This window comes from Pongo abelii, chromosome 11 (assembly GCF_028885655.2).
Source record: "Pongo abelii isolate AG06213 chromosome 11, NHGRI_mPonAbe1-v2.0_pri, whole genome shotgun sequence".
NCBI classification, from domain to species: domain Eukaryota; kingdom Metazoa; phylum Chordata; class Mammalia; order Primates; family Hominidae; genus Pongo; species Pongo abelii.
This window is the reverse complement of record NC_071996.2, coordinates 102,307,377-102,334,142: the sequence shown is the minus strand read 5'-3', so window position 1 is coordinate 102,334,142 and position 26,766 is coordinate 102,307,377. Positions and strand designations below refer to the sequence as shown.

The following is a 26,766-nucleotide window of genomic DNA, read 5'->3' as shown; positions in this document are numbered from 1 at the left end:
GTCTTGTTGGCTACCTCCCTGTGCCAGAAATTAATTTGGTTTGCTTATGTCTGCACACATGATCACACTTGTGTCTAATCTGCTCCCTAATAGCTTCAAGGTCAAGACCTTGCATGTCAGTGGGCAAATTGAGAACTACACTTCTTAAAGACTGATGGCAGACAGCACACAGTCCATAACGAGGCCTGTAGTGTTGTTCTAAGTGATTGTAATGAGTGCAGATTATAACAGCGCATATAAATCAAATGCGGCAATGAATGTTGTGCGAGACATTCCCAGTGTCATAAGTGGAGATACCACTCAGCTGTCACCTGTCTCCTTTCAAGCTGCGGCTTCCCACAATGCAGTTCAGTCCTCAAGCAGAACAGCAGGTGCTGTCTTCCTTAAGGTCTGGGTATCTCAGATCTTCATCTTTTAACAGATGCAGGTTTTTGTTTGTATTTTCCATTAAATGGTTAGTCTCCATGCTCTTGCCTCCCCTGGAAGATGTTAAACATACCTGTTAGAAACATTTGAAAGAATTCAGTTGGAGACTTATTCAGATCTATGAAAAGATAGAGAAGTAGAAGCTTATTTTTCCACAGATGGTTTATTTTCCATTTCAAGAATTCTTTTACTTTATGCAAAGAACCCCTTGAGGAAACACTTGAGGACTAGGAGATTTTTAAAAATATAATTTATTTTCTGGTAGGGATAAAAAAATTTGTCTTCATTTTTTATATACATTGCACCTTGAAAATCAACCATTGACCTGCCTTTCAACTGAGTTGAAAAAAAATCTATGAAAATACTTGGAAAAACATTTCCAAGCAAATGATAAGATACCTTGTTTTCATTCTTCCTAACCTTCTAACTCTCCCAAGCTTCCAGTTTATTGCAAGAAAAGATCAGGTCTGCGCAAATGTGGCCTCTCACTTGTAAAAACAAGGCAGTGTTGTGTTACAGATTAGTTTATAAATCCCTGGTGGCTTCACAGTTCAGTGCCTACAGCTGCTGCAGATGGGCCTGGGTTTTTGTCTCTTCGCGGTGCTGCAGCCGGCAGTTGAAGGAGAAAATGGAATGATCAGGTTATTAACATGGAGGCCGCGAGGAAGAGGCTGCACAATGAGAACAGCTGGTGTTGCTGTCTTGGCTGATGCAGCAGAGATAATCAAATCTTGCCTTTTTTTGGGTAAAGGCAGAAGACACAGTGGAGAGTTAGACAAACAATGGCTTATGATATTATATGGGGTTTTTATAATGCGTGTCAGGAACTTTCATTGGCTTACAAGTGATGATATAGAATTTGTTGAGGTTTGGGAATTATTTTTCACAAAGTCATTCGTGTTTATGCACCTCTTAAGAAAATTTTTTTACTCTTTTGCAAGAGACATGATGTGGGACAGTTCTTGTTTTTGAAATTAGTGATGTAGCTTAGAAATGATGGGTTAGAAAGCTACTGGTAAAATATTTTGACATGAGTCAGTGAGCGATGTTGACAGCATCCTCTGTATTATTTTCATATAATCCATCATTATTTGCATTACATTTTCTTTCTCGTGCAGTTGCAAGAGAGAGAACATCCGGATGCCAGATTTTGGAAGCAGACATTTGCAGGTGTGACCCGACCAACTGCCTACCTTCCTGCAGGTGTGGCTGTGGTGGGAAGGTGATGGTTAAGAGGGCCTAGAGCCCGAGGTATTCAGAGATTGAGCAAATATACATTTCTTTTCATTCTAGCCAAGGTTATTGCTTCTATTTTGTGGAGTTATTGATAATTGTAAGAATATTTCCTCCCTAGAGATTTCAGTGTTGTTTACACCTAGACAATTTTTCTTTTTTAGAATTTGCTGTCCTGTAATGCATATTTGTTTATCTTCACTCTTAGCATGAAATGCTGCCCAGTTGGGTAATTTTAAAAAATTGTAACTGACTGACACAAATTACTTTTTCTGAGAACAGATGACTATAATCTTGCTTATCTTTTACAGAGAAACTGCAATTGAGAATATATTCTATAGGCAGGGTGTTACGATATCTAACAAGAGGAAAGATTCTTGGGCATTGGTATAACCACCTATGTGGTCAGGGGTTGGTTTTTAGCGTCAGACTGTTTCACTATCTCCCCAGGTTGGCAGGAACAATTTTGACAGAAAAAGATGTACTGTGATGGCACTGGACTGCAGTCAAGGCTCCCTCAGCTCCTCTGCACTCTGCAGGTTAATGCAAGCGACCTCCTCTCTCTCCAGGGCTGGCTGTGTGAACTGCTCCGCTGGAAGGAGAACCCAAGCCCAGAAAACCGCACCCTCTGGGAAAACCTCTGTACCATCCGTCGCTTCCTGAACCTTCCCCAGCATGAGAGGGATGTGATCTATGAGGAGGAGTCAAGGCATCACCACAGCGAACGCATGCAACACGTGGTCCAGCTTCCACCTGAGCCGGTGCAGGTCAGTGTCCCTGACCCCCGCACCCCACCTGAGCAGGGCTCTGTGTGCCAGCAGTAGCTGCTGAGGGTCCAAGTGGCACACACCACACCAACTTCTGTCAGAGGGTGTCTCATGCCAGGTCCCCAAGTACGGAAGACGCTGTCGTCACAGTGGGTACTGTGTGTATATGTGTGTGTGTGTGCATGTGCGTGCGTGTGTGTGTGTGTATGTATGTACACACAAAGAAAAATGACTGAGAAGTTGAGTGCCAAAGACAGCTGCTTTCCTGAGATCATTTTACTTGTGGGATTGTAAAGCCAGAGCACTCATGGAGAATTAAATCTCTCGATCGGAAAACATGGTTTCCATCAGTTCATTTTCTATAAAAAACCTGTGAAGTAGTTTTGCATCCAAAATCCCTCAAAGAATGTTTGATTAGACTGAGGAAAAGAAATAGCCACATGACCTAGGGAATACCATTGAACTCAGCTGAACCTTGAGAGACAGATTGTGACAGATTCTTAGAATTTTAAGATGAGTTTTTGCTGTCTTTGGTTACATCTCATTTAGAAATCTGCCTTCCTTTGGATTGCGTGTTTTGTTGGCTTAGTTTTTGCTCTCATTGAGAGAAATAATATTGCTTTGCCATAGTAATTGAGTTTAACTACTGACACTTTCCATAATCTAAAATTAATTGCTTTCAAGAAGAAATATTAATTGAGGTTTCCAATGTTAGACCCCCTAGAGTTTGGCCCACAAATTGTTTTGGTAGGTTATAAGATGGGCCTGCTGCCCAATACTCTCAATTTCAGCTGCCACCAAAGAGGACCCTTTGGCCTCTCTCTGAATCTCCTGGAGTAAGGAAAAGAAAGTTGAGGCAGGAGTGCATGTGTGCACATGTGTGTGCAGAATGGAGGAGGAGAAGATAAAGGGAGAGTGAGGCACAGTTTCTTGATAAAAATAGAGAGGAGTCGTGAGGGATGCAGTGAAACACTCCATCCTGAGGTTTCTGTCTCCTTTCCCTCCCCTCCCCCCTCACATGCTTGGGAGAGAAGCCAGAAGTTAACACATCTTTACGTCACTTTTCATCTAAATATCATCATCTCTGCCAGTGCTTTTGTGCTATGCTTTTGTGTTATCATTGGTCAGTTTCCAGGGCCAAAGTCGCAGAGTGAATTGCCCAGACTTAATAGTTTGGCAGTTAGGCTCATGACTTTGTAGAGGCAGTCTGTTGCAATATCCACAGTGATCCCAGAGTTGGGGATGGGGGTGATGAGGGTACACAGCACATACTCACCCTTCAGGACCCACCCTCCCCTTTCCCTTCTTGGTCCTTTTCTGACCGAGGTCTCATCCACCACCAGGGCACCTTACTTTAGATAATTAAACCCATGTACTGAGCCACACAGAGCAGTGGCTTTCAGACTTGGAGATTTAATTGAAATTAAAATTAAAGAGGGGCCCAATATAGGCTTTCCAACCTTTTATTTTAGAAGATAAATTTATTTGAAAAGTTTTAGGGAAGCTCCTATTTATTATCAATATCATTTCATAACATACTCTTTGATATCAGACAGATTAATGAAATGGATAGCCTCAGACAAAAGATCATGTAAATGCTACGGTTCAGCCATATGAAAATCTATCACTTCCCCAGCATCTCCACTGCGTTTTTTTTTTCTCATTTTGATGTGAACTGGATTAGACTTCTATCTTGAACCAACACAAGGCCAAGGACTTGCTTTAGGGAACCACTGACTTTTCATGAAATTTTTATTCAGGGCCTATCTTAGTTCAGTACAAATGAAGTAGAAATAAAACAGCAAGGAAAAAGCAATTTATTCCACATATTAATCACAGCTTATTTTAATCATAAGATGGTGATAAAGTTGGAAACTTAGAGAAATTTGAGATAAAAGTAATCAAATGCATTGTTTGTTATAATTGAGGGCCTCCCTTCATCTGGATGGCAGCTCTTATACCATACCTGTCTGTTTTTTGTCCATAAATTATCATCTCGTTGGGCCCTGTATTTAGGTAGCTAAAAGTATATTCAACATAATATTTTGTCTATAGTTGGCCAGTTTGAGTACAATAAATCTTAGAAGCAGACAGCCAATTGATTTATGAGTTTTATTATCTTTTCTATTAGCATGTCAGAACTAGAGTATGCTGACAATATTTAACGGCTAAGCATGAATCTATAATTTTTCTTTTCAGTTTTAAGCATCTTGTGGCTATTAATATTAACTTCTGATATCACTAAGAGAAATGCACTTATTTTTAAAAGGTTATTTTAATAACCTTTTTAAAATAACTCAGATCTTAGCTAAAGAGTTTACAAATTAGGTAATTTTCTCTAAAGTGAATTTGCCTCAGCTGTTGACCTTGAGCCCATAACTACTGTGAAACTCATCAGCACATCACATTTCTTTAACGTTATGCCTATATCTGAGTGACACTGCTTTGCAACGTTGAATTTATGTCTGTCAGCAAAATACAAAGCTGTGGATTAATTGTTTATTGCAGTCATAATATGAAAAGTGAAGAAAAATAACTGACACTAGACAGCAGAACTCCTGAGACTAAAGTTGGCACAGCCTCTGTGACTTGGGGAGGGCTGTATTTAAAAACATACCAAGCTACTATAAAAAGGTCTGTAATTGTCCACAAGCCAAGGACTCGGGGTTGGAATTCACTTGGGCCTTTCATATCAACTAAAGTTTAGCAAGATACAGTTACTTATCTGTTTTAGAAATCTTAAAAATTCATATGTAGGGTAATATTAGTTTGGTGATGTTACATTTTTGTCTAATTAGATAGGAAATGTGCCATTATTAAATTGTTAACTCTGGGTGAAATCAGTGATTATTAAGAGCTTCTGATATATGCAGCATATTAAAAAACACATAAGTCCTCTTCACTTGTGGTCATGGAAGCGTGCCATTTAAATTTCTTTAGGTAATTAGGGTACACTATTTTCAAATTTTTCATATATGGTAAAGATATGAGGCAGTGATTTCTGTGCATAATTACCCACCAGATTAATCTGTTGTATTAGGGTACATAGATGTACTGGAATAAAAAGAGGGAGCTTTGCATCACTCCTTCTCCATTTGGTGCTTTCTGTGATATTGAGAAGTCCCTCGGAGTCACAGCCTCTCTTCTTACAGAAGAGAGGAACTTTTTCTTGCTGTTTGTATGCAAATGGAGTTGACAAATGGATAGTTTTTTATTGTCTGCAGATGTGTTTCTGTTAAGCCCGCAAAAGGTTTAGACATTTTAAGCCCTTGTTTTTTAACTTTTAAGTTCAGGGGTACATGTACAGGTTCATTACATAGGTAAACTTGTATCATGGGGGCCTGTTGTACAGATATTTCATCACCCAGGCATTAAGCCTAGTACCCATTAGTTATTTTTTCGGACCCTCCCCCTCCTCCCACCTTTTACCCCCCTATTGGCCCCTCAAGTCCACATTTAAAAATTATAAGATATCACATAAAATCTAGAAAGTCAGAAGATGTGATCCAAGCTCAGAGTTTTATGTGGCTGGAGCCAATGTCCTTTCTGCAGGGCACACACTTACTGTCCTGCTGCCCTGGTCCCTGTCTCCCCTCCTCTGAGTGTACATGCATATATAGCTGCCGTTTGATTTCTTGAGGCATCTCTCCTGTCAGGTCACCTGACCACCTCATCAAAGCCACAAGTGCCTTTGCCCCATGGCTCCAATTTCTTTGATGGTAGCTATTACATGCCATTTATTTTTATATTAATTTATTATAATTTTATAATCCCAACAAAATTTTTTGCATGCTTAAGTGCATGTTTGATGGCATTTCTCTTCAGAGATGAAGCAAGGTTATAGTTGAGATCACGCTGGGCCTGAGCCATTGAGGGACGTTGTCAGCCCCAGCGACTCACCAGCCCTGGGAGAATGAGACGGTTCTTCCTTGGGAATTTGGATTTCTCCAGGTGTTGTGTAGCTTTGATGTCATATTGAATTATCTGGTTTATCCAGGTTTCTATTTAGTATTCTCAGTCTCTTCAGAAACCCCGATTTAAGCTCCTGCTTTTGGAAGCTAGTTCTTCAGGATCTGAAGACACTTCATAAGCTAGATCCTGTCACATCATGAATCCACAGTTGGACCAGCATTGCCCCAGGGTGGTGAGAATTGGTTCCTGGGGAGCATAAATATCTTAGATTCACAGTGGTTTGTGGCCCTCCAAAGGAACTTGGTACATAAAGAGATAATATCTCTCTGGTATTAAAATTTCATAAAGAGGGGCCATGATTAGACAAAAATGCCCCAAAAACCTTCTGAGGGGATCAGTAGTGAAACACAAGTTGAGAAATACTAATCTACATAATGTTTCTAGTCCGTGTGTAGACAGCACAGAGGAGAGACCTTGTAAGGCAAACCAAACCAAAGCATTTCATGAAAAAGAGGAAATAAATTCCATTTTTCACCCCGAAAGGTTGGAAACAAAAGTATTTCCTGTGGTTGTAGTGATTTTTCTCCCAATAGTTATTATAACCCAAGGCCCTGTGCTGAATGGATATTCTCAGCTTAGAATAAAACACTGGTTAGGTTTGGTTCATTACTACCAACTCCGTTTTACAATTGGAAAAACTGAAACAGAGACGTCAAGCCTTGCCTGAAGCCAGGGTTGCCAGTGGAATGAAAACACAGGCGATTTTGGCATCCAGTCTTTCCTCTGACCACACTTCCCTCATGCAGGAGAGAAGAAAGGACATTGCTCATGCTATGACTAGGTCATTGAGCGAGGGTGATTAGGGAGCACTTGCCAAATTGTTCCTCTCTGTGTCATTTGTGCTTTATTGTATTTCCACCACACTGTTTCCATGGGTTATTTTGTAAGTTGAGGAATTCTGAGCTTGCTGCTGTGTGGTTTCCTGACAAGTACTTGTTTTAAAATTCCATGCCGTACATTGAATAAGAATGTGAGACCTGGTTAGTGACAGTCAGACACCAGCATTGTCCCTTGACTTGTCTGGGTTGCTTCTCAGGAGATTTTCAACATTTTCTAAGCCACAGACTCCCTGTCATTGGTAGCGACCAATGATTCTCAACCAGGGGAGATTTTGCTTCCATGGGATATTTTGGCAATATCTGGAGTCATTTTTGGTTATTATAATTTGGGGGTGCTACTGGCATCTAGTGGATAGAGGTCAGGGATGCTGCCAAATATCCCACCATGCACAGGGCAACCCCCCAAAACAAAGACTTACGTGATCTACAATGCCAAGAATGAAAGCTTGTGCCAGTAATTGCCTAACAGTGACAGATAAAAAATCATTAGTATCTCTGAGACTGATTCTGAGTTTTGTCTATTAAAAAACCCAGTAATAATAATGGTGACACTGCTGCTGCTTCTCCTTCATCTTCCTTCTTCCTCCTCCCCTGCCTCCTCCTTTTCCTTCTTCTCTGGCAGTAAGTAGCCTTTTTGAGAGCCAGGCTTTCAAAATGTGAGATTTTCACATGTCTTATCTTCTTCAGTTATTGTGAACAACCAAAGGGGTGGTTGGTTTTTATCTATTAATACTTTCACAGATGAGAAATTGAAGCTTAAAGAAGTTAAAGTAACTCGCCCAAAGTGAGAACTTAAATTCACATCTGTCTACCTTCAGAGTCTGACTTTTATCATGTGCTGGAAAGCACTGCTAACATGCAACAGCCAGCATTCCCTGAATACTTACTATTAGCTGTCTGCTGTGATGCAGAGCTGTTTATGAGATCTTCATTTTTAACCATTCACTGAGTAGATCTAGTTCCTTGAGTTTTCTTATTTACAGAACACCTAATGCACTGAAACCCACAAATCATTGGTGTGATGTCAAAGAACTGATGTGACTGAAATTTTTACTTTTCATAGCTGCTTTGGCATTTTTGAGGTGGCTTCAGAATGTGCCTCTGATCACTAATGTTCAAGGGCACTTCAGATTTACCTCTCAGCCCTGGGAATCTGACCCTGATTTTCTACTCCAGCTGCACAGACTGTATCTTGATTTGTAAACTTGCTTCCTGAAGGACATCTTCCAGGAAAATAAATAAACTAATTAATCCATTAAGAATGTTTACAAATTCTCTTACCGGGTTACTAGACTTTTTCTTTCACCTTGGATTCATTCCAAGCTCCTATTCAAAGCCTACTGTGTGAATGTGGCTCCAGAGTTTTGAATCCCCACTCTAGTCCTGAGGAGAGATGCAAATGAACACTTGCATTTGTAATAAAATATTGTAGCAGTTGGGTAGAAGTAGGTCCTCACTTGGGAAAATGTTGGGAGTTCCTGACTGTCAGTGAGGCTGCATTAGCATTTTTCATGTTGATATTATGTTGCCCTGTATGTATTTATTCAACTTGAAGAGCATCCTTGATTTCTTATGTTACTAGTTTTTCAACATGTCAAAAATTTTAAATTTGTCATTCAGGAATATAAAGAGATTTGAAAGTCATTTGTTATAAATTCTTTTTACTCTAAGAGACAGACATTTTCATCTTGGGTTTATCTTCCAAAGGGTACTGAACAGATTTCCTTTAGTGATAATCAGAAAGCTGAAGAAGTTCATTACAGTCAATAGATTAGACATTAGCTATGGCTTTGTTTTACCTAGAGATTTTTAAAAACTCTAAGACACTGTACAATTTAAAAAGTAGGCAGGCAAAGTAGGCCAAAGAAATGTACAGTTTCTTAAAGTTGTTAAATTATTTTCTTTTACAAGACAAATTCCAGCTTAATAATTGAAGATGTATTAAAAGAAATTGAGGATGCTAGAACTTCATGAAAATCCAGGTGTAGGACTCTTGAGTATGGTTAGGTTTCTCTGAACCTGGAACTGGGAATTCAGCAGCTGCCATTTATGGATTCACCTTCTCCTTTGCCATCCTGAACATAGCATTACCTCTTTCTCATGTCAACTTCTTTCCACTACAAGCTTTTCTTCCAAGCATCATCTGATTTACCATCTTCTGTATATCTCTTTGTAACTTCTGCATACTACTCATAGTGTCTCTGCATTATAATTCTGCCTCCTCCACACCTTGGCCTGCCCACGGTTCGTGCTCTACCTCATGACTTTTTCCCATGCCTTTGTCAAACTCACTTTCTCTTGCATACTCCATATTTACTACTTTAAGTTCATCTAAGAGGGAAATTGACTGGTTAACCTTATCCTCCTGAAGGCTGACTTTCTTGGCATTCAACTTCCAATCAGTCATCTGAATGCCTAATTTGGAAGGCATTGCATTTTAAAGAAAGAGCTTTGTTGGGCAACATATTAGAATAACCTCAAGAAGATTGGGAAGTAGAAAGCCACCTGGCCATAGATCACTTGTAGGTAACCTGTGAATGAGCTGTCTTTGGGCTGGAAAGTTAGGGCCTTTTAGTGGAACATGGCTTCTAGTACCCTGCAGTTACCAGGGTAGAAGAATACAGGTATGATTAACAAGTCTAGAACAAACCTTTCATTATCAAGAGAGATTCATATGACTTCTTTTTTAATGTAAAGTGCTGTGGGCATGCAAGTAGTAGGAAACCAATGCCTAAGGGAGATTTTCAGTTCCATGTGTGTCCAGAGTATTCTACCTTTTTATTCTATTGCAGCTTTTCTAACATTTATCATGTAGTCACATATGTTTAGTGACTGTCCTGTAGAAGCTGATAAATATTAAACATAAATTTTTATAGTAGTCTCTTCTGGTTCTGCTAATGTATTTTTTAAAAGTCAGTTCAACATTTTACTAGTCTTATCATTTTAATTACTGGAGTTAGCTTTTCATTCATCATGGGGTGGTTCTAATATTTTTGCCAAGCAGAACTCCTCCTATGAGTGACTGGACCTCCATAACACACCGCCTTCCAAATTCAACATTCAGGGTTAGTTGCTGGTTGGAAGTGAAATGTCAAACACCTGGGTTCCACTTCTCTCAGTCTTTTCCTGCCTTCTGGGAACATAGAGAACCCTGGTTTCTTGAGTAGCTTGTTCTTCCATAATTGCTATGTTTCTTTAAATAATAGTCTAATTTTTATATTCTGCATTTTTGAAAGGCAATACAATTCCTGCACCTTACTCTCTTGGTTTTTAGATACTAAAATTGAGTAGAAGGCATTTTGTCCAATCCTTCCCTATAGGTAAAGGGAATCACAGTCAGTTGTGTCATTTATATCGGTACAAAAAGTCCTCACGGATACAAGCCCAGTGCTCAGAAACCACTAAAATTACTAATATATATTGTCTTTCTATTTTAATAGAATATTGAGATTTTTAAAGTTTTTTAGAAGTTTTGGGATAGCAAAGTACTCCTTAGACATGTTTTCATAGTTTTTTCCTTCTGGTGAAAGTAAATGAAGCCAGGTATAATATTAAACCTTTAGTGCCTTGACTTTTTTTTTTTTTTTTTTTTTTGACATTTTGGTAGGAAAATAAAACGAAACAGAATGCTTTTGAATATAAAGCTTCATTGGCTTTCTTTTTTAATATTGCTTTGGAATTTGTTAGGTGCTGGTTTTGCTGTTGTCCTATCGGTCAACTCAATGTTGCTATTTATCCCCTTCTCCTTCCCCTTCCCCTTCCCCTTCCCCTTCCTTCCTTCCTTCTCCCTCCCTCCCTGCCTCCCTCCCTCCTTCCCTCTCTCCTTTTGCTTACTTAAAGATAAAATATGAAACACTCTTTAAACCTAAAAGAAGGCAGTGGCTAGTACATTTTGTGAAAGTGGCTAGTACATTTTGTGAAAGGGCAAACTGATTAAATTGAGCAGCATAGAGCAATGAGAAAGACAGAGGCAAAATAAATAGTGACTAAGGTAGAAAGTGCATTAAAATGCATCCTTCTTTCCCTTCCCACCCACAAAAAACAACAATAAATCTAAACTAAAATTGAGGTACTTGTAGATATTGATGTGTCGTTGTTCTCGTCAAGTGTCTTGTCACATTTCATCTGTGAGAGGGCACACCACCTTCCTTTATACTTATATAGATAGCTAGCAAAGTCTGGCTTTTGGAAAAAAAATGATTAAATTTAATCGATAAGCCTGCTGTTAGGCTTCAAGTTATAGACCTGATTGAGAAGACGGGCCATTTTTATTCTCGCGTTTTTACTTATTCATTCAAGAAATATTTGTGGAGTTTCTTGAATATGCCAAGTGTTATTCCAGGTACCACATATATAACAGTGAAAAAAACCAAAATTTCACATATACATTGAGCAGTTTTCTCCTTTATTCAGAATGTATTTTTAAATAGACCTCCATTTTCCCTCTGGCTACCTTGCATTATTCTAAAATTCAGATTGTAAATTAGTGGAATCCATAGGTTCTGTTTCTTCCTCTGATTCTGACCCTGGGTGACATCTTTCTGCTTCTGTTTTTCTAGCTGTTTCTAGAATGGACAGGTAATATCTCTGAAACATGTTAAGCCTCTCAGTGATGAGATTACCTTAAAAGAACAAAGTGTGGCTATTTGAAGGTATCAAACCAAACAGACCTTCTGAGTCTATTCTATAGAGTCTAAAGTGATTTACATAGCTCTACAAAGAATGGCATCTGCTGATTAATGATCAAGTGGCATTTTAAAAAATAGTTTTGATGGAAAACAGATAGATAATAAGTATGTCCACTCCAACCCTAATTTCTCCCTGACCACACAGATAAACACTTCTCTTTTTATGTCCTGCTCATATTTATTCTCTCCAGCCAGAATGACTTCTCCAAGTTAGCAACCTTATTTACTTGGCACTGAAGTATGGGCTAATTCATTGTTAGTATATGAACCAAACCACCTGGCTCATTTGGTGTGCCTTTAATAAAGCTGTGGTCCTTGGAAGGTTAGGTGTGTGAACTAGTCCCTCTTAATAATGAGCTCTTATGGCAGAAAGTCACATGCTGTTCTAGGAAGATGGGAGCCTTCTTCATATTTTCTGTTTCAATTTTCTACCAGAGTGCTTCTCACTGATAATTGTTGATTTCAAAGGTATTCATCGTCATTGCAGAAGAAACAGAAAAGAACATCTTGCAGAAAAGGGCTTCCCCACCTGGGTAGATGAAATTCTCATTATTTCACTCTGTTTGGTCAGTGCACTTGTTTCACATACTTTGATTTGGGCCCAATCACTCACACAAGGTCATAAATCTAGGAGGTAATTAACAGTTGAAATAGGGGATGAGGGTAGTTTAAGAAGCTCAATCCCAGTTGCGTTTCTGAGAATACAAGCCTACATGCTGGGGATCTGGACTTAACAAACTCGATCTACAAATGCATACTAATACAGTCATTGTTAAAGCATTTTGGACTGTCTTACTTAAAAAGTATTTCAGTACAATGTAAAACGTCCAAATGGAAATATAATTTATTTTAACCTCCATTTCTTCTTTTTAAAAAAATAAGTAGTATAAGTTGTCAAAGAGCTTATTTAAGTAGACTGAAATATTATCTCTGCTGGAAGCATGGCGAGGTGTTTGGATAGAGAGGAAAGGCTGCTGGACCTTCAGAAGATCTGGGTTTGAATTCTAGGACCATCACTGGAATTGGAGCTCTGATGTTGTAGAGGCTGCTTAAAATTTCGGAAACTAATTTGCGAGAATAATCCCAAATTGATAGGGTTATTTGAAGTTTATATGAGATGGTGATTGCATAGAAGGCACCCGAGAAATGTTAGTAGGTTCTGAGCATTATTAGTATTAATCTTAAGGATAAAGGGGATAATTCTTACTCAAAAGAGCACAGAATTGAATTAAGGATGGTGTCAGCACAGAATTTTATATTCAGCAAGATAACGGGAGCATGCCTGGCCTCTATTGTTTGCATGTAGTACAATTGTTTTAAGACGGATTTAGAGACTCAGCTGTCTGGTTTCATATGGCCTTCCTACATTTTAAGCTTTTTTAAAAGTCATTGTAACTTATTTAAAAGATAAGTGAGAACTTTTCTTCTCAGCTGTGAATGAAATCCTTCTGTAGAGCATAACAAAATGCCATTGGGTATGACAAAAGTTGGTTAGTGCTTTGTTTGTTTTTTTTTTTTTAAGCTTAAAAAGCAAAAAGGCTACTTCAGCCTCTGTATCATCTCTGAGACTTCTGCTGTCCTTGCTACCCATTAGCATCCACAAAGTTGTGAAAGAGCCATGTAGTGATGATGTTTGAGACTCTTTGGTGCAGTATTAAATAGGCATCTCCCCCATTAGCAGCTCTGTGCTGGCCTTGATGGACTCAAACAAGGGAAAATAAATATTCTCTGGTGTTGAGTTCTTCAAAGGCTACCAGGAAGATGAATTCAGGCTACCAGAAGACGAATTAGGATATGAAGTGACAAGTAGAGTGAAGATGCAGAACTTGCTGTGATCCCAGGACTCCCTTCAGTGGAACCTCTGTGCTGAGAATACTAATGGCCTATTTTCACATGTATGACTCTTCCGGGAATGACCACCTGGAATTCTACCTCTTTCCCTCCCATGTATGCAGGTAAACAGGAGTGGACTTACATACACTAGTGTCATTGTAGAAGGAATATAGGATCAGCTCTAATTTACTCAAACCAAACAAAAACAAAAAAGTAAAACATTTGCAAATTTTACTATTTTAACTATTGATGGCAACAAATTATTTGAAGTGTAGTTCACAACAAATACGTAGCAAGTCATGGCTTTATAAATGAAAGCCACAGGGCAATGAATATAACCATTTAATTTTAATTTTAAAAAATCGTATCTTGCTTATATAATAGTAGAAACAAACACAAATGCTTCCTTTCAAATTAGAGTTTTCTGATTATAAACTTTGAAGTGCATTTAAAATAGATGACTGGGATTTAAGTCTAAGTGTAGTATGGCTTTAAGGTTAAAAAGTTTCCAAATATTTAAAATTTTTCTATATGATTATTGCCCCTACACTGAGGATTTCTGTGTGTTGTTTCAGAGGCCAGAGCATCTTATAAAGAATAAATATTACTCTCTATTTCTAGTTTCAATGAACCTTTGACCCAGTAGGAGAAAAGATGACATGGTAAAGAAAAGGGCACTGTAAGTGACATAGAGTCTAGTCTTAGGGCTGAGTGTGTGACCTTGGATGAGGCATTTCACTCTGAATTTCCATCTACTGTTTTGTTTTCTTTTGTTTGTTTGTTTGTTAGTTTGTTTGAGACAGGGTCTTACTGTGGTTGCTCAGGCTGGAGTGCAGTGGCACAATCATGGCTCATAGCAGCCTCTACCTCCTGGGCTCGGGGGATTGTCTCTTCTTCCACCTCAGCCTCCAAGGTAGCTGGGACTACAGGTGCACACTACCATGCCTGGCTAATTTCTTGTATTTTTAGTAGAGATGTGGTTTCACCATGTTGCCCAGGCTGGTCTTGAATTCCTGGACTCAAGCAGTCTACCTGCCTCGGCCTCCCAAAGTACTGGGATTACAGATATGAGCCACTGCGCCTGGACTCCATCTACTGTTTTCTAAATTATTACAACATGAGTTAGGTGATTGCAGAGACCCCTTTTATCTAAAACACTCATACTGTGAGTTGGCTCATCCATTTCTAATTTCCATTTGAGTATTTTAATGAGGGTGTAAAATATAAACAACAACAACAAAACAAAACAAAAACACATTGCTCCTGGGAGGTTCAAATGCATTTTGGAAAAACAAATTAGCAACACTATAACAGATTATGAACATCTTATATTGGACTCAGAGACCCAGTTGATTTTCTTATGACTGATAGTTTTGGCAATTGCAAGAGAAAGCCAGCCACTGAGTTTTAAACTGTCGTAACCAAACCTACCTACTGTGGTTTCTCAGCTGTTTCTGTTTAGTGTGGAAATCTAATGTAGCTGCAAACTACTGCTGATTTTTATTAAGTTGAAGTCTGGAACTTCCCCTTGTAATGATAGAAAAGCACACTTTCAATTAAAGGAAAACTGCCAAAGTTCTGAAATTCATTTATTTTATTATTACTTGGTTTGACCCTAGAAATGGGAGATCAAGCAAACTAGATAGGTTTGACAGTTCTAAGGTCACAAGTTCAATTTCCTCACAAGTTGTTTCTAGATCAAATTCACTGCAAATCATATAACCCTTCACCTTTTGATATAGAATATTTTATGGAATTGTGGATCACATTGGGGTCATCCTAATAATCACTTTGGGGCTGGGAAAATGACAGGTAAGTCAGGCCAGGCAAAGGGATTCAGTGAGCAAGTCTGGGAAGCAGTATTTGGCTTGTCAGAGGACGAACATGGTCTTGCTTCTCTATAGTAGAGTCAGAGTATGCTGGAGAAAGCCTACTCTGGCTTGCAGAAGCCAATTGTTAAATTTTTAGGAATTTCAAAAGCTGGTTGTTATACAATTGGCAGCATGAAACTGGCCATGCTGGGATTATTCACACTACAAAAACTGGTGGATTATCCAACTGGGGCTTTTTTTTTTTCTTTAGAGACCCAGTTGTTAAATATTTGCCAGCGAAACACTGAGTAGACTCCAGTTAACTTTTTTTATTTCAAGCTCTTTGGCCATCCGTGTATTATTTATTTTTTATAAACAAAACTTGCTGAAAACAATTGTATGAAAGAAGAGTCAGGTGTTTCCAGAACTGATTGTCTCATTGGTAATACAGCTCATTTGATCATCCAGATAACAAAAATGTTTATTTAAATAGCAGTTGTTTCTACTCTTTCCTTGTCCTGCTTTCCTTTAGTTTAAATTTATTTCTTCATGTTCAAACATGTTTATCTTTGTATTTCTTTCTTATGCAGCGTACAAAGCTCACTTGAGTATCTGGTTGGATCAATTTTATAGAATCTTGTAGCATAATGAGTCCGTAATTTGTGATTTCCTAGTGCCAAACACCCAAGATATTTTAGGACTCTAGGTAGAAAACAGGAACAAATTAACAGTTATTTTTTTAGATATGATAAAAACAGTGCACCTCAAAATTAAGACTCAATTATTTTTTTAAAAAGTAAATTAGGGAGCTAAAATCTATGATGTGAACTCTTAAAGATGAATATATGTGAATATGGAAAGGTATTCCTGTTTCTGTTATGATCAAAATGAGCAAAAGGTGCTAAAGTGAGCATGTACTGCATAAGTGCAGTATTCACATGCAATGATTTTTTTTAAGTATAATGTTTTGCATTTCATGCTTTTTTGACAATGTCTGTCAATAGTTGTACTCAAAAGTGTGGTAAGAGAAGACTGGCAAGGAATTGTGGTGGGCCAATGTCAAATATTTCCATGTGGTGTAATTTAGGGCTATACTTTTGAGAGGAACTCTTATTTGGGTGCATCATGGGAAATGAAAACCTTCCAAGGAGATAGGGGCTAAAATAGTTAAAACAGCATGCCTAGTAAGTTAACATAGTAATGAAAGGAAAGAACCAAATTAACTGATTCTTTGGTTGTATAACATAACCTGGATCAAATGCATCTGGATAGTCTGTCAGTTGACTATTCTTCAATAGATCTTCATATTAGAACTACTGATTTACCAGGAGAGAAGATTTTCTTGTCATTTTGTTGATAAGAAATCAACCAGTTGGAGTTCCTAATACAGATGTAGTAGAGGTGGCATGCTGTACTTTGATGATCTCTCTATATTTGCATATATGAAGCAGAGTAGTACTTTATACCATATGAACATGTAACTGTCATCTGTGTTCTGTGTTGCCATTCCTCACATATAGAACGTGTATGTAATCAGTTTCTATTTCATGTCATATTCATCTGCATTTGCAGCATTTCAAAGATTAGTCGGAAACATCTTGGCAGAAATGGAAAACGCAGAGTTACTTATAAATTCCAGAACTACAAAGACACAGATCAAACATATGATATTAATAACTAGTTGGGGGGGAGCATTAAAAATTAGATTATTTAGAAAGTTGAAAGTATTTGTGATCATTTTCCTCTTCTTGAAAGGAAATAGATTCTGAGTTTTGTGTTTTGTTTTGTTTTTTTTCTCCCATCCTCACATTTCCTTTCTCCCCCTTTTTCATGTTTTGAATTAAAAGCTAAAGACAGGCTGAAAGGGTGTATATATAACTGCAAGAAGGATGTGGTAAATCATGGCAGTGGTTTGTGATCTCACAGACATGGTGGTGTCAGAGACTGAATACCAAAAGCGAATCCTCAGCTTCCAATGGATTTACTTGAAATCCTTCACCCTTGTAGCATATCATGGGTAATAGCATATCATGGATAATTACATTTTTACAAACGGTAGAGAAAATCATTTTGACACACACATAGTATTTTCCAGCCAGACCAGCTTTTCAATCTTTTACAGCTTTCATGCATTAAGGCTCATATTTTCTTTGTTTATTTAAAAAATATTATCATTAATAATAGGTTTGTTCTGTGGTCAACTTCTGAATAAAAAATACTAAGAAAGACCCCGTTTTTTCCTGTTGCCCCCAAGTCAAACATTTGATACCTTTTCCTTTGTAGAAGTTTGGGCTACTCATGTTTTTGATTAAGGAAAGTTATGACAACCAAATTTTCATGGAGATTTTTAAGAGCTTTGGTCATTTTTCAGCTTATTGCTATGTATAATGGAATGAATTATGTTTGGTAGCAAATCACTAGAAAAAAAGAAAACAGGAGAAAAACTCACAGGAGAAATACTGTCATTGATTTCTTTGCTACTATACTACTGTCTAATAAAGTGAATTCTGGCTGCATGAACCTAGAAAAGGCTGCCCCCAACTAGCCATTCACCTGCATCAAAATTCCAGGGAACAGAAAAAAATTGGGGGACAATATTCTCTTTTCTTAACTCTTTCTGATCAAATGTGGTATTTCATTTTGAAAATGAGATTAATTCCCCTAAGGCTTTTGAAACTTTAATAATACACAATAAATAAAATCATATCTAATAACTCAGCAGTTTCATTTGGCACCATCATCTAGATGTACTGCAACTGCGGAAACATAAATACTTGCAGGCTTCAAAAGCCCCATTTCTATTTGCTAAATAAACTTGGCTGGCTTAAAATTCCACTGTGTACTGTCATTAATACAATCTACTTCGACAGCATTTAATTAAAGTGCTTTTTCTCTATTAAATTCATTAAAAGTTCTCCCCCCCTCCCCAATGTATAACTGCTTTCCAGATGCTGAGTGGCAAGAACCTATAAGCCTTGCTTTAAATAACTTCTCATTTCTCTTTGTAAAGTGTTTATTACATTCAATTTAGAAACTGTTAAATATGGCTTAGAAAGGAAGTCAGATTCCAAGACATGTTCTCTATTCCTTTAGCCATCTCTTTAAAGACAAATGTTAGTTTAACTCATCTGAATAAGCATTTATTATCTGCATATTTTTCTTATATACTCTGTCAACACTACTAGACATTTAAACTGGGAGGTAATAAAGATATGATTTCCACATCAGAGTTGGGGAATTTGCATTAGTTCTAAGCAGGTACATGGCTTGAATACGTTTGCCTGCCCAGATTCAGGGAGAGTAAGCGTAGCAGTCTAGTATTAATAGATTATTGACAGTTTAATGTCTTGGCACCTACTTAGCCCATGAAGTATAATAACCAGGAAGCTGTCTGATATGAAAGCCGTCAATAGCATTTTCAATCAAAACCTTTCAGTTAATTGCTGGTTGACCTTAGAGATTTCCTTTAGGCAATAGCATTCTTAGTTTAGACCAAAAGGACCATATTGATTTGTAGAGTTTATTCAGAGATGATTATTTAATACCCATTGCTCCACTATGTGTGGTAAATTTTGCCTTTTCTCTTTCTGTCCTATGAAGTGTTTTTTTTTTTTAGCATTGCTTTTCACAAATATTCTTTTTACCAGCTCTACTTTCAAAATATCTCATTAAATCTGTTCTCTTCTCAGAAATAGAAAGTTTGAATCTTGAGGGTGCCCTTAATCAAGTGGTTTTTGTTTGTTTGTTTTTGTTTTTGTTTTTATTTATTTTTTTTTTTGAGACGGAGTCTTGCTCTATCCCCCAGGCTGGAGTGCAGTGGCGTGATCTTGGCTCATTGCAACCTCCGCCTCCCAGTTTAAGCGATTCTCCTGCCTCAGCCTCCCTAGTAGCTGGGATTTAGGCGTGTGCCACCATGCCTGGCTAATTTTTGTATTTTTAGTAGTGACTAGGTTTCGCCACGTTGGCCAGGCTGGTCTCAAACTCCTGACCTCAGGTGATCCACCTGCCTCGGCCTCCCAAAGTGCTGGGATTACAGATGTGAGCTACTGCACCTGGCCTACTCAAGTGTTTTAATATGATAATAGAGTTTTGATAGAACTCGTTGCTCAGCATGGAATTATAATTCCAATAGAGACCCTGACAAAGCTAAAAACTGTACTCTCAGTAAGGGTAATTATATAATGTCTTAAAAGCACTGTACCCTAAAAAAATGTTGTTTAATGCCAAAATGCTTTTTGATTTCTGCAAGTATAAATGAAATGGCTTATATTTGGCCTCTAGATTTTCTTAACTTCCATTATTTATTTAGTTTCAGATGCATATTTTTAGAAGCAAATTTTGATAAAGTCTAAGTAAGCTATGAAGACAGGCAAAAAGCAGTAAAGACAGTTTGTGGCTCTAACTTGAAACCATTCTCTTTGCTTACTTTGGAATGTGTGATGTTGAGACTATAGAGGTTAAATCAAAGTGGGGGCAAAAAAAATATACATTGAATTAATTTTGTTACTTTTTTCTTTGTTGTTTCTTCACAAAGTCTCTCTTTGTTCATTCTGTTCCAAAGAAAATCATTTTGGCATTTAATATTTGTTTTGGACAAGACATTCAGTGTTTTCTATAGTATGTTGTATATAGGCAATATTCTTTCATATTTTGCTCAGTTGAGAGCCATTGACATTTCAGAATTTTATTGTGATACATATGATCCATTTTTTAACAAATACTTCTGGCTTTTATAAATTCTGCGTTGTTTTTAAAGGTTTCCTTTGTTTGTCTTATATGGATTCTCTCATTTTTATTTGTTGTTTTGCTGCTTTGCCTCCAGCAACTTTTCTTGTCATGGAAGCTGTCTGCTGCAGGCCCTTTAAGTTCTGGTGATAGTAGAAATATTTCTGCAGATTGGGGAGGGAGAGAGAGAAGCAAACTGATGAATATGTCAGTTTTTATCCCTGAGAATAGGAATATCCTAAATGTTTTTTGAGTGTTAATATTTTCAATCAGATTTTTTTTGGGAATTAAAGAACTGTGTGAGTCAGTATGGTATTTATTAACCTATGGTATTTATTAACCTATATACAAAATGTATGTGTACATGTATCAAATTATTATAAGCTATGATAACTCAGCTCTTTTCGGTAATAAGTGTATTTTTAGTGAGTGCCTACATAGACTTAATACTTTATTTCCCCTTAGGACTATTAGATGTGTTCTAAATTTTAGGATGACTTTCAGTCTGTGTAATACGGCTATTGCCTGTGTAGACGTATATATTCATTCAAAGCACAGTGCCTTGACATTGTGCTAAGTTTAGAGTATGTGGAGGTGAATATAACACAGAATCTACCCTTAAGGAGCCCAGAGATCAGTGGGGAGGCAGATATGAGAGCAGATAGCTATAATACAGCGTGTAAGTAAGAGAAAGAAAAGCACAAAAGGGGCACGCCTGCCCCAAACCTGGTGAGTTGGAGAACTCAGAAGGCTTCCAAGGAGTAGTGCTGCTCATGGCCCTTACAGATTCATCATCAGAGGTTTCCAAGAAAGGGTGACACAGCATGAGTCTGGGGGCTCCAGTGTAGAGTTGTTGGAGCACAGCCTGCAAGGCAGGGGCTGGGGAGCAAGGACCGGCAGGGGCTCAGGCTGCAGTGAGATTACAGGGCCTTCTTGTACACAGAAGAGGCCTAGACCACCTGAAGGCCACTGAGGGCCTTTAGCAAGATGTTCGGTTGACTGTGACAGGGAGGCCTGTTGGGAGGAAGTCAGAGTAATTCAGGCAAGAGATTATAAGAGTCTGAATTACAGCAATGGGAGTACATCTGGAGAAGGGAAAATTAATCCAAGAACTGTTTAAAAGGAATAATCAGCAACATGTGGAATCAACTAGATGTGGAGTTTCAGATGAGGGGAAGGAGTCAGTGAGAACTCTCAGATCTTGGCTGGAGCAACCTGGGGGGTTGGTCTTGGAGCACCAATCGAGAGCGTTAATGATTAATTCCCTACTAATGTCATTTGTAAGTATGTTTGTTTTGTACTAAGTTCTCAGCTATTAAATTAAATCCACCCCGAAGTGTATTCACATTTGAAAGTATAATAACTTGACAGTTCCAGTTTCTGAGGACGACCTACACAGGGTAAGCAAATATGCTCAGAAAAGCCAAGGAAACATTGTGTGGAGACACAATTGGACTTGTTTTGTGAATCTGAGTAGATAAGGATGCTGAATGGCCTTGTGGGAGTAGCATGGTCCTCTGCTGCTCGGAGACTGGAATCTTGCTTGTGAGAAAAGGAGTCACTAGTCCAGTTACTTTGCCCCAGGGAATTAGGAACTGAGATTTCTCTTCCCGGTGACCATCCTTGGCCCCCTGGGTAAAGGAGACTCATTTTCTTGAGAAAGCGGTGATCTAAACAAGAGTGCCTGTCCTTGTTGGCTTTTCACTTCTCACCCGATATACCTGCCACAAAGTTGAGAAGCAAAAGCCTATCCATACCCAGTTTCAGGTAGTAAGATCATTAATATGGAGGATACAAAACCAGTATTCCCATAACGAATTAAAAGTGGTTTAGAATGGAAAAGCGTACGCTAGAATTAAGAGCCCAAATTTTGGGGAAGTTTCTACCTCACATATTTAATTTTTCCATATTATTTTTCTCTTGAAAGAAAATAATACCAAGAAAGCCAGTCTCTGATGAAATTAAATGAAGTTGAAAACTAAAGGCTATGTTTGATAAGCTCTCACTTGATACCTTTTAAGAGCTAAGCCACCAGGAATCTTTGCTGCCTCTCCCTAGAGATCAATGGCCTCTGCCTCATGGTTTGAGGCGAAAACCCTTCTTTGATCATTTAACTTTGTTTACCCAGTTTGGACTTTTGGGTATAATAAACTATAATATGTCAGTGGTGTGGTAATGCTAGATATTTTTTTTTTCTTTTACCAGAGTGGTTGATTATAATGCACTGCTTAAGATTTGCTTTCTATAAAAGGAATATTTGTACTTTTATGTGTTTGATTCACACAGTGCAGTTTCTCAAGTCCTGTTATTAAGTGGTTACATTCAGAAAGCAAAAAATATGCTGAGGTAGTATTTTCTTGGTGAACATCTAATATTTTCACTAACCATAACTGTCAGATTGTTCTGACTTCTGAGTACCCCAACTGTAAAAATTATACAGAAAATGTGGCCTAATGTGGGATTCTAAATAGCCTCATGTGAGGCTTCAAACACATGGATTACCTTCTTTCATCTCTTTCCCCTGAAGTAAAGCATCTCTTCCAAACATGCTTTCTCCTTAAATAATTGAAGCCCTCTCTTTTAAGAAGCTGTGAAACACTTCAGTTGTGATGTCACTAGTGCCATTGCAGTTATGGGGATTTTAAATCCTAAACTGGTTCTTGGCTGAGGTTTGTCAGGAAGGGTCTCTGTTTATGTGCTAGCAAATTTTGATGAAACTGGGTATCTGCTTTGTAAAAATGGTACACAGAGATAGAAATGTAAAAATCTCTTTATAACCCACTCTAAATGGACATTTGAGAGAGAAACTTCCCCATAAAGTATTCTAATTTTTTCTAACATTTGTGTTGTTTTCACTTTTAATTCCAAACTTGAAATATTGAATAATAGCCTCTGTCATTTATAGTGTTATTCTTAGAGTCTAGTAGATTTTAGTTGAAGGTGTTTATTCACACTGAAAGAAATTTGTGCTTAAAAACTTAAATTGAAACGGAATATAATTTTGTATTTTTCTTCATTAGCTAGCTAAACAGCAGTAAGCATATATTTGTTACATGTTAGACTCGGGGGTATGTGATTTTGGAGTCAGAGCTCAATTTTGTATATTTTTTTCTTCCTCTGAAGAATAAATGCAATAGTACCTGCCAATATTGTGAGATTATTTCATTCTTTTTAAGAAATAAGAAATACAAAAGACGATAAAGAGCTTTGAAAATAATTACAGGATTTAAATAATTACAGAAATTTGATATACGACCATGGAGTCATATTAAATAATCTATGTGTAAATCAGTAATAGTAATGCTTTATTTCAGTGAAGCTTACATAATTTATTGAGATCCTATGACTGAAAGTATACATAGATAATCTCCCCCCCAACCACACCCCTCCGTATTATCCTTGTTTCTAAATCATCCTATTCCAAATAGGTGTTTTCAATTTACATTTTTCATCACTAGATTTATAAATACTATAAAGGGATTTGGAAATGGTTTGAATTCTGAGTCTTTGGTGCTTTACCTTAGGAATCATTATTTAAGTCTTCATTGACAATTCTTGGCTGACTGGGTGATGTCTCTTCTTATTAAATGTATCTATTCTTTTCCTTCATGTATCTTAAAACATTTTCATTTAAAAGGAATCAGAACTCTGCTCTGGTTAAATTTACTGGATGAAATGTATTTATCCGAAGTGATCTCTATTCTGTTACTTTAAGCTTACCTTGAATCTGTTTTAAAACAAGTTTCAGAGCCCACAAATCATGTGTCGCTGGCATTGATGAAGTTATTTTCATTTGGGTCACATTTTTATTTCACTTGAGAATTATTTAGCCCACTGGATTAACTATTTAAGCATTTCTGATGGATCATGCTTAATCTGAACCCTTTGCACATCTTTCTTTCTTAGCCTTTTGCCATTGCCGAAGTATTAGAAATTTCCAGGTTGGTTCTTTTAATATCATTGGGATCGTGGTACCAAGTCATCCTAACCTTTCATCTTCCTCATTTAGTTATCTGGTTATGTTTAACTTAAGAGTATCTTCTTTCATGTATGCTGGCGCAAAAGCCACTTTTTTTCGCAATTATACCCATGAAGCAAGTCACACATTTATTTAAAAATCAGAATACTAGAGGTAACTGTTACCCTGCTCATTTCCATCTTACTCTTTATTTGTTTTAACCAGATGTAAGGTCTTTAAAGACACTTTAATCTGGGCCTTGAATTGGGTCTTCAAGAGATAGGCCTTTTCTGTGAATTTTTAGGCTAGGTTTTGTGTTCTGAGAATACTTTGTGAAGAGTGGAGGAGTGTTGGAACAGGGAGAAATTAGTGCTTATGGATGTCAGGCAAGTGAGGGTATGGTGAGTGGGCTGGGGATGGTATCTCCCAGGCATAAGGACACATGATCACAGCCTGGACTGTCCTAAAGGGTCCAGTCTTCCTAAGTCTTCTCATGGATTGTGTTTGTTGTTTTTGTGGAATGGTTTTGGTCATGTTAGCCCTAGATGATCAAATAAACCTGTTTCTCAGATGGTGCTGATTAAAGGAAAGGTATAATTGCCACTAGGTACATCATGTGTCCATGCTTTTCCTCAGGTTCTAACTGGAGAGTGGATTGTTTTCTATACTCTCTTCATAGCTATTTGATATAGTTCCTCATCTCCTTATATTGAAGAAGCATTTCACTCAGCCACCTACCTCTTCAGTGTTTGCAGATTCTGGCCACTCCCAGCAATCAGATTAATGACTGTGACACTTTTTTTCCCCCCAAACTATACCAAAGCTGTTGGTATAGTTGTTCTCAATTTATAACCAAAGAGGAAATGATATAAAGCCAAAGGCTGTTTTAAGAACCATGCTTCCTCCAAAACCCAAGTTTAACAGCTTATTGTGTCACAATATTTTTATGCTTTTATCTTTGACCAAAGTGTTTATTTTGAGAAACAATTATTAAACTGCATTAAAAACATACACAGTGTTCCAGTAGTATCTTGGTTACAATATTTAAAAAAAAAAAAAAAAAAAAAAAAACAGACTAAGGCTGGATGAAATTGAACACATATTTCCATGTCAGACTTCCTACCATTTTGCTTGTTTGTATTGATTTCTTTTGACATGGTCTTCTTTTATTGACCACCACTTTTTTTTTTCTTATTCTCTTTCTCTCTCTCTCTCTTTTTTTTTTAAATCCCTCTCCTATAGCTGTATGTGCTAAGAGCAATTGTAAAAGAGAACCAACTTATATTAAATCCGCCTGGAGTCAAAATGTAATCTAACACCTGTAGTCTGCAATTTGTCATCACTTCATGGATACTTTTTTTTTTTTAATAACAGATTTCCTGAGTTTTGACCTTAGGATACTGTGTAACCCAAATAAAGCAACAAAGCTAAACCATGGTTTTTTAATAAGTCCTATAATGTTAGGATGTGAAATTACAATCATAAGAGCCAACTTAAGTAACATCATTTGAAGTTAGAAATAGTGCTGAGTTGTGTATCTAGGAGAATATGTTTTGCCTGTGAAAATGTCTTTGTGTGATAAAATCAAGAGACAAATCATAATGCATGTGTAATTTCTCCTACACTCTTTCCCTAAGGCTTTCCTAAGTGATTTTCTCCTACACTCTTTCTCTAAGGCTTTCCTAAGTGATTTGACTCAAGTAAGGATGTTTTTACTATTGAGTGTGATTCATGTCATCCAAAGTTTTCAAACTTTTTGGTTGTAGAATCTCTTTTCACTGTTACTATTGAGGACCCCAATAATGTGTTATATTTACCAATATTACCATATTAGAAATTCTGAGGAATGTTTTAAATGCTTACTAATTTAAAAATAATTATAGATAATACACAGTCATCCCTTTGTATCCATGGGGGATTGATTCCAGAACTTCTTGCAGATAACAAAATTCATGGATGCTCAAGCCCCTTATGTAAAATGGTGTAGTATTTGCATGTAATGTACATACACCCTTCCATATACTTTGAATTATCTCTAGTTTACTTATGATACCTCATACAGTGTAAATGCTATGCAAATAGTTATACTATATTGTTTGGGGAATAATGACAAAAAATAGTTGATACATGTTAGGTACAGACACAACCATTCTTTTTTTTTTCCTAAATATTTTTGATTGTGATTTGTTGAATCCATAGGTATGGAACCCATGGATATGGCAGGCCAACTATAAATGCATATATGTAAATGTTATATTTATTTGACAATAAATATATTTTCAAAACAGAAAAATAATAGAATGCCAATGTTTTATATACTTTTGCAAATATTTTAAAGTCTGACTTAATGAAAGACAATTGGATTTTCATAATTGCTTCAGCATTTAGTCTAATACAATATGTGGTTTTGGTTGACACCAGTGAGGCAAATCCAGCCTCAGGTAGATGTGTAATTACAGTAGGAAAAAATATTTTAATCTGCATTTCAGATAATTGTGATATTCTTCTTTGATA

The 26,766-nt window shown here is 37.3% G+C and overlaps 1 protein-coding gene across 1 annotated transcript in view; it reads left to right on the top strand.

The window, feature by feature from the left end:
• The window catches only part of SATB2 (SATB homeobox 2), a 191,414-nt gene that overhangs the window by 149,660 nt on the left and 14,988 nt on the right, over positions 1-26,766 (top strand). The window contains exon 10 of the mRNA XM_009237943.4: positions 2,229-2,426. Coding sequence (XP_009236218.1) covers positions 2,229-2,426 — 198 coding nt within the window. The remainder of the gene's footprint in view (positions 1-2,228; positions 2,427-26,766) is intronic.